Below are 9152 nucleotides of genomic sequence, written 5' to 3' on the forward strand. Positions count from 1 at the left end.
GCCAAAGTTTTTTAAAAATTAGCTGGACGCGGTGGCAACTATTCGGGAGGCTGAGGCATAAGGATCGCTGAACCCAGCAGTTCGAGGTTGCAGTGAGCTATGATCATACCACTGCACTCTGGCCCAAGCAACACACTGAGGCCCCATCTTAAATAACTAAATAAATAAATAAATAAATGATAACTTTAGCCAGGCAAAGTGGCATGAGCCTGTAGTCCCAGCTACATGGGAGGCCAAGGTGGGAGGATTGCTTAAGCCCAGGTGTTTGAGACCAGCCTGGGCAACATAGCAAGACCTAGTCTCTTTAAAAAAAAAAAAAATACTATAGCATCAGTTCTGAAAAAAAAATTTTTTTTTTAAAGGGTACCCTGAACATATGTATTTCATTGAAAAAAAAAAGATAATTTTGGCCAGGCGCAGTGGCTCATGCCTGTAATCCTAGCACTTCGTAAGGCCAAGGTTGGAGGATCACTTGAGGCCAGGAGTTCGAGACCAGCCTGAGTAACATAGCAAGACCCCATGTCCCCACAAAAAAACAGAAAAATTAGCTGGGCATGGTGGTGTGTGCCTGTAGCCTCAGCTACTTTGAAGGCTGAGGCAGAAGGATCACTTAAGCCCAGGAGTTTTGAGCTTGCAGTGAGCTATGATGATACCACTGTACTCTACCCCCACAATAGAGTAACCCCTGTCTCAAAAAAAAGAAAGAAAAAAGATAATTTTAAGTTACTTCTGTAAATGTAAAGCCAACATCATTTGCCTTATAAAGAAATGAAAACACGATAATATTAAGTTCTAGCTGGACCTGTTAAAAAATGGGAAATTAGCATGTATTAATATTAAACAAATATAGAAGACATACCGGTACAAAATCAAGATTTTCTGTTGGAAATAAGCAAGATGTAAGCATCTAAAATAAATAACTGAAAAGGATACACTTTCTTAGTATATAATCATAATTTAAATGTTACGTATGCTGTGAATGTTGTATCCCCTAAAATTATTCCCTAAATTGACATCTATCCTGTGCTTTGGGAAATATTGTCCACTGAATTTAGTATAAAATCTTATCACTTAAAATCCTCTATAATTTGACCTACCTCTCTTCAGCCAATTTTTCCCTGAGCTCTATTCACTGTCCTAAATTTACACAACTTTCCTATACTGTTTCCTCTGCCTAGAATGCTTTTCCTTCCTATTGTTCTCTTTTGATAGCCTTTCCATCCTTCATGACCCATCTCACATACTAACTCCAGCAAATATTTACTAAGACTCTCAATCAGCTGAAAATTGGAGAGGATTTTTTAAATATCTTTCTAATTTATCATATCCTCATTTACAGTAGTAGTATTTATGTGCCTGTCGCATACCCCCACCATATAATCATGTAAGGAGACTCTGTCTTGCATTCTGCAGAACCTAACACAATGCTTAGCATTAAGACATACTCAGTAAGTACTCATTGGATATAAATGAAATATTAATAGACAAGTCCATATTCAACTACCATATCTGGAGATAGACTCAAATTCAGTCATTTTTTTTTTTTTTTTGAGACAGAGTCTCACTCTTTTGCCCGGGCTAGAGTGAATGCCGTGGCGTCAGCCTAGCTCACAGCAACCTCGAACTCCTGGGCTCAAGCCATCCTCCTGCCTCAGCCTCCCGAGTAGCTGGGACTACAGGCATGCGCCACCATGCCCGGCTAATTTTTTTTCTATATATTTTTAGTTGTCCAGCTAATTTCTTTCTATTTTTAGTAGAGACAGGGTCTCACCCTCGCTCAGGCTGGTATCGAACTCCTGAGCTCAAACAATCCGCCTGCCTCGGCCTCCCAGAGTGCTAGGATTACAGGCGTGAGCCACCGCGCCCGGCCAAATTCAGTCATTTTTGATAAAGAATATATTACAGTATTCTATTGTGCCTTTTCTCTTTATTCTAGTTTTATTCTCTTCTAGCCCTTCAGATATATGGAAGTAAAAAGATTTGTGACAACAAATTACACTGGTTCACTCAGCCATCTGAACTAGATCACTCAATTTGAAGTAGTTTTTACAATGTTTCCTCCTCAAAAATAAAAAGCACCTTTTCTTATAGCAGGATTTAGAATTTTAAAATGCACATTCGACACATAGGCTTATTTATATGGAAACATTACAGAAATTGCTGACAACAGTGATTACCTCTAGAAAAGAAAATTGAGTAGGAAAGAGATTTACTTTTCACTGCATATACTTTCTACCTTTTGAATTTTGTCCCATGCATATATTTTTCCTATTAAAAAACTAAATTTTTAAAAATTTATATTCAGTACCTAATCTTGGTCTTTTGGCTGGTATTTCATCAGTGTCCACAGTAGAAAACAGAGTGCTGAAAGAAAAGAAGAAGAAAAATATATATATACACACAAAAAACCCATTTCTATAAAAATAAACTTTCTATTCATATGATATACCCCCTTATATCACTTCATCATAAAATGAAATTCAGCTGATATTTTAAAAGAGAATATTATTCTATAGTAGGCTTTTAGTATTTGAAAACTTAGCACCACGGTTTCAACTATTTGAGAGAGACCCAAACTCCTTACTATATAATTTGTAATCACAGATTTGTAATATGGCTAAAGCACAAACTTGAAACTGGCCAGAAGTCACTTAGCTAGTAAGTGAACCTAGTAAGAGCCTAGGACTAACATTTCCTTTTTCTTTCCAGAAATGATTTTTAAAAAAACAACAAAGAAGCAATTTCCTTTTGAAAGATGACCCCCAAAGAAAGCCATCTTTTACTTCAGGTGACAATATAAGCAGCCTTAAAAAACAATTCTTAGGGGGAGGAGGACAGGGGCAAAAACCTACCTAAGGCATACAATGAACATTATTTTGGCAATGGGCACACTTATAGTTGTGACTCAAGCATTACAAAATAGATCCATGTAACCAAAAATATCTGTACTCCCTTAATATTTTGAAATTTAAAAATAAGACAATTCTTAGCCAGAAAAAGGTGTTATTTTTAACTGCATTTTTATCATGGAAACTACAATAAAGTGGTAATAAAGAATTTGGGAATTCAGGAAAGTTTCTAGACCATATGTCAAGAATGTTAAAGGCTCACAGTATACTAATCATCTTTCTGAATCCTTATGATTAATCATATTTAGAAAAAAATGAATGAGATCCCAGGATTCCATTCAGCTCAAAACTTTAAATATCCTAACAAGACCTGCTGGCTTCATTTTGACTGAAAATTAACTTACACTGAGAAGAGTTATTTTAGATTAAGGACGTAGGCATCTAAAGTGTATTAAAGAACAAGGTTTTGATCTCCAAATCATGTTCCCCTGACAGGAATTCACATCAAAAAGAGAGGACAAGGGAGAGGGAATTAACATTCCCTTATTCAAGAAATATACACCAAGTATTTATCATGCACCAGACCCTGCACGGGGGCCCTTGGAGTAGAATAAACAAATACTACCCTTATATATATTAAGTATCAGTTTAGGCTCTTTATAACATGTTCTCAAATGATCCTCACATCAACTCCACAGAAAGTCAGAAAGGGGGAATAAGTTGAACCCATGCGTCTAAGGAATACATGATGCAATTTAGCCAACAACCAATTTTATCAATAACCTGCATTCTCAGACTCAAGTATTAATCATCTTGTTCACTCAAGCTCCTAGAAACCAACCTTTTTTCCACTTTCGTTGATATTGAAGCTTAATAAAAAATGAAATTAACGCTTGATCACCAAAAGTTGGGGGGAATGCATAGAATTTGTATGGTATTTTATTTTCTAGATTAATTCTTAGGCAAGGAGGTAGATACTATGAAATGGGACAAGCCAAGGAGTAAATGCTAAGTAAGAATATCTTTTAGTTTCCCCCAAATTTTAACTGAATTTTTGAGTCCAGCCTAGTGATCTTTTTAAAGGAGTGATGTACCTAATCTTTTTTTCTTATATAGTAATTCTAAAGCACAAAATCACTCCTCCCCCTCTGGCTCCAAACATACATACTGCTTGACAGCTGTTTCAGAACAAGACAGCTGCTGTTTTTTGGTGCTAAGAGAACAGTACTTGCAGTCAAAACGGCTTTGAGCAATCTATGAATCTCACTTCCCTCAACTGCACTTATTGTCCGCAAATGACACTTGATAGTATGCTTTGTAAACAGTGAGGCACAACAAAGACAGTATTCCTTCAATTTTTAGTTTTCAGCCTAAGAGCGGACACAGAGCCCCATTTGTTGTCAGCAACCAGCTTTGGCTCTGACAAGAACATCAAAGATCCCATCATCACCGGCCACCCCAAAGACAACTAGCTCCTTCCTTCATCAGGAGCTGTGTCCCCCACAGCGTGGCGGGAGCGACTGCGTCACCAGGTCACCCGCGACCCGCAACCCTCCGGCCTCAGCCCAAAGACTTTAGACTAAGCAGGGCCTGCCTGGCTAAATAAATCAACGCTATCTCAGCCGGAGAGCCCAGGGTGGGGGAGGGGGTACAGCTAGGCCGGCGCTCAGCCCCCTCTCATCTCACCTGTTCGAGCGCCGCCTCTTCAGGAGGGCCCGGGGAGGGGGCACCGATCGGTCGCAGAAACGGAAAATGGTGCCGAGAATCCTAACCAGCCATCTGTACATACCAGGCCCGAGCAGCAGCGGCGGCCGACACACCCCGAGACGCAAACCCCAGAGCTGTCGCCGCCGCTGCCGCCTTCGCCGCCTCGGCCACCACCGCCAAGGTTCAGTCGCTGACTTGTGACGCGATTCGAGGGCCCACAGATACAACGTCCCCAGGGCTACGAATGGCCCCCGCCCGCCACCGCTCCCGACGTCACCTCCTCCCGCCCGACCGGAAAGCTTCATCCTCAACCTACGCACGCGCAAACTAGCACCTCCTCCTATAGCGACCCTAGCAACAGGAATCCCTGCAGCACGGACCCGGTCCAATCGCTGACGAGATCAGCTGAGCTGTGGGCGGGGTTTTCTCCTTGGCAGATCCAGTCCGGAGTCGGCATGTGAGACAAGGCCCACACGCCACACGTGACACGGCTCCACTTGGGAGGGAGCGTCCGGAGGTCCAGAGCACAGTTGGTGGTCAGTGTTTGTTGAGTGCACGAGGTAGGCCAGGTTAATTAACACATGCTTACCGTTTTAGGCGCCTTCATTTTGCACATACCTTGTACCCCTAATTTATAGGCTTTGGTGACCTTAATGTCTTCCAGTAACCAAATGCAATAAGGAGTCTTACGCCAATTTTATAAATCAAGGAAATCGAGGCATACAGTCATTAAGTAATTTGCCTAAGATCACAAAGCTAGCTAGTGGCAAAGTTGGAATTTGACTCGGGGTCTGAGTACCAGCGCCAGTACCTCGCCCTTGAAGTCAGTCTACTAGGGGAGACATGTACATAGATAATTATAGATTACAAACAGGGTAAGTGGTTACTATGATAAAGGTGTGTGCAAAGTAGAATGCAAACCAGAGAAAGGAAAACCACACGCTGGAGGAGGGCAGGGAAGGGAAGAGGAGAACTCCACAAGGAAGGCTTCCTAGAAATTTAAGTATGAAAATATACCTGCAGCCTACTAATACACTTGTTTCCTCTCTTGGGCTGGCAGGGAGTGATGCTCATTACCCTCCCTCTATATTATAGAGGTCACAGCTCTAGTTAATTATCAACTATAGAAACTATAGAACAAGTCCCACCCAGTTTAGTGATAGAAAACCCAGTCCCCTTTCCCAGACAATCCTGGAAAGCTTAAAAGGTTTTCATGCCCCACAAATCCATTCCTGACTGCACTCGTTCCTCACCAGTGATTCAGTTAAGGCCAGACTTTCTGACTTGCTTGAACTTCAACCCGGACACTCCCCAGTACAGCCTCCTCCTTTGCTCAATAGATGGCATTCCGGAATTCTGCTGCAAACCACCCTCTAGCGCTTCAATACCACCAGCCACCCACCAGTGGCTGCCCACCCCACTTGGAGGGTGGGGGTCAGATCCTAGTGGGTGGAAGGAAATCTTAAGTGAGTACACAATCCCCTCCCTAATTGTCCAAAGAATACCTGTTACTGAAAGTTTGGAGTAACAGAAGAATTACAAAGCTGAGAAGTCTTAGAAGTGGCTATTACACATGCAGCATCTATGGCCCTTGCCCATTGTCTCCCAAAGGGACTCCCTTCCACCCAAGGCCATATCTTCACTCTTCTCAACACCTTTGATAATGCTACCAACAAAAGAGACTTTCCCCTCCACCTCTACCCAGACACATTTCAGGCTGGACTCCCAGTGAATGTAATTAGAGTAGGGATCCCTATTCAAAGAAGACAACCACTGGCATTATTATGCAGAGCAGTTCAGTTATGTCTTAACTTTCCATTCCACTACAAGAGTTGGGCTTTGCTTTTGGCAAACCAAGAAGCCCACTCAAGCACTGAGAGATTCTCCAAAACAAAAGTGCAGTCTTCATTGAAACATACATCAGAAAACTACAAGCTGCTTTTGAATAGTAACCTATTCCAGGTCTGGCCACTGAGATTTAAGAAATACTGAGGTCAAGTCTCATAGCATTCCAGTGCAATACCACATTTATTTTTTTTCTTTTTCTGCTTCACAAATAGCACCCACACAAACTCAAAACTGAAATCCACCATGAAAAGTGGGAAGGCTTTGGAATTACAGACCTCAGTCCGAATCCTAGGGCCCCATCAGCAAAGAGTAACTTGTGAGTGTGACAATTCCCAGCCTCCTGCCCACACACTCTCCCTCCCCGTCCCCTAGATACCCTCAGGAATGAAGAAAAGGAGACACAGCCTCCTAGTTGCTCCCACCTGGGACTTGGCTGCTGGTCGGTGCCTTCGCTGTCCTGTAGTCCACAGTAGAGGCATGGGCTACTGCCCATCCACTGGCCAAGGAGTGGAATTATCCTTAACCCCAACCCCAACACTGCCGCAGCCATTTTTGGACCCAGGAGCTCTTCACTGGAGGGCCTCGGGAGAATGCCAAGACCATATGGAGTAACAAGGATGCTGATATTTCTGCCCTTGGCTTGGAGGATAATTTGCAAGCTTTTCCTGCAGGAGGGGCACAACCTCATTGTTTAAGCTTTTGCAGGGTATCCCAAACAGGTGCCCCAGTTTTCTAAAAAGAGCCAGCTGAGATCCTCTCCTTTAAACCTTTCCAGGGCCCTACCCCCATCTTCCTCAAAACCTACCTCCTTCCCACAAAACAAAGAAGACCCAGACCTCGAATCCATTCTTTTGTCTTGCAAATTTTCTCTTTAAAAGCATTCAGAGAATGTTAAAAGATTTCTTCTCACTTTTTTTTCCTGACCTCTGTCTGAGCAGAATTCTGTACTGTTTCCTGGAAGGGGTAGGGGCCCATAGATGAGATTTTGTTGGATTCGGCCTAATGTGCCTAAAATCCAACATAATTGACCACCATGAATATTAATTTCCTTCTGAGTACCAACTCTTCTGGTACCTAAGAAAAAAAGTGTCCTTCTAATACTGAGACTTTGATCTTATTCAATCTGTACAATAATAACTTGGCCTTATTATGCCCAAAGCAAGTATACGCCTTTCTTGTCCTGGATTTCATTACAAAGCTTGCCCACACTGACTGCAAATGGCTTGGCCTGCCTCCTGTGGAGAAATAGGAAGAGGCCCTACCTAAGTGTGTTTCCCAGTCTATAAAATGGGGTTAATAAAACCTGCTTCTCGGCCGGGCACGGTGGGTCATGCCTGTAATCCTAGCTCTCTGGGACACCGAGGCGGGCGGATGGCTTGAGCTCAGGAGTTCGAGACCAGCCTGAGCAAGAGCGAGACCCCGTCTCTACTAAAAATAGAAAGAAATTAATCAGACAACTAAAAATATATAGAAAAAATTAGCCGGGCATGGTGGCGCATGCCTGTAGTCCCAGCTACTCGGGAGGCGGAGACAGGATTGCTCGAGCCCAGGAGTTTGAGGTTGCTGTGAGCTAGGCTGATGCCACGGCACTCTAGCCCAGGCAAAAGAGTGAGACTCTGTCTCAAAAAAAAATAAATAAATAAAATAAAACCTGCTTCTCAGATCTGTGGACAGATTAATTGTGTTTATGTATGTGAAGGGTCTATTCTTTGCCCATCACAGCTAAGTGCTCAATGTTTCTCTTCCCTCTCCTTCCTTCTCCTATCTAATCAGTCCTTGAACTTGCCGTGTCTAAATGCTACATTTTTCACAGATCTGCGCCTTCCCCTCTCCAAACCTATCAGAACTACTGTCCTTTAGGGTTTGACCTTTTCTCACACCATTGCCAAAGCCACCTCCCCTTCTACCCTTTCTCTCTTCTATGCTGTTTGCAGAATGATCTCTCTTTTGTTGTCTTTGTCTGGTGCTGTCTTTTATTGTTAAGCAAAGTAAATTTATATTATTGTTCTTAATTATTAATAAAGGTAAATTTATAAATTAAGTCTGTCTTTTTCTTTTACTGAATCACTAAAAATAGTTGGATTGATTGTCACCAAACTTGGGATGTTTGTTTAGGGTGGTTTAACATAAAATTAACTTTAGCTGGCCCTAGGGAGAGCCTTGGAAAGAGAGACAGGTATGTATCCCTGGGAACAGCTGAAACTTAGGAACAGCCAGAAGAGAGGGATGCCACCAAGTGAGAAATGCCCTACTGAGTGAGACAGCCACGAACCCCTCAGATGGTTCATGATGGTTCCAAGTCAGAAGTTACAAGGATCGACCTTCCAAATTACAGGATTTTTCCACAGAGTTGCTTCTCACACCGACTACAACTCCGTATGCATGCTTCAAGGAATAATTGTCTAAAGAAGGATCCCATTACCAATGCTTGGGAAACCAGTTAACTAAAAATAAAAACAGAAATCTGGCTCTAAGAAAAATATTTTAAAATAACAGTTTAAGATCCAAGTAAATCTAAAATATATAGCACCAACAGACAATTATTGAAATATTGGCTATTCCTACCAAATTTTTGTTTCTTCTTTTTTTTTGTAATAGAACTTTTAGAAAGAAAAAGTATTTTGCTTCTGTCTCGCCAGTGTGCATACTGGCCTTGTTAGGGCCGTCTCTTGTTGAAATGTTCTGTGCAGTACTCTGAAAACCAGCAGTTATTGGAAAAAACTGGACTTGCGTTTTGTTTGATACATT

At 42.1% G+C, this 9152-nt stretch overlaps 1 protein-coding gene across 1 annotated transcript in view; it reads right to left on the reverse strand.

The window, feature by feature from the left end:
- Positions 1 to 4749, reverse strand: part of SENP2 (SUMO1/sentrin/SMT3 specific peptidase 2) — a 36180-nt gene extending 31431 nt beyond the window's left edge. The window contains exons 1-2 of the mRNA XM_012641880.1: positions 4536 to 4749; positions 2309 to 2364 (exon numbers count right to left, since the gene is read on the reverse strand). Of these exons, the coding sequence (XP_012497334.1) occupies positions 2309 to 2364; positions 4536 to 4636 (157 nt within the window). The 5' untranslated portion in view covers positions 4637 to 4749. The remainder of the gene's footprint in view (positions 1 to 2308; positions 2365 to 4535) is intronic.
- Between the last annotated feature and the right edge of the window lie 4403 nt (positions 4750 to 9152).

Source organism: Propithecus coquereli, unplaced genomic scaffold, assembly GCF_000956105.1.
Source record: "Propithecus coquereli isolate 6110/MARCELLA unplaced genomic scaffold, Pcoq_1.0 Scaffold10, whole genome shotgun sequence".
NCBI classification, from domain to species: domain Eukaryota; kingdom Metazoa; phylum Chordata; class Mammalia; order Primates; family Indriidae; genus Propithecus; species Propithecus coquereli.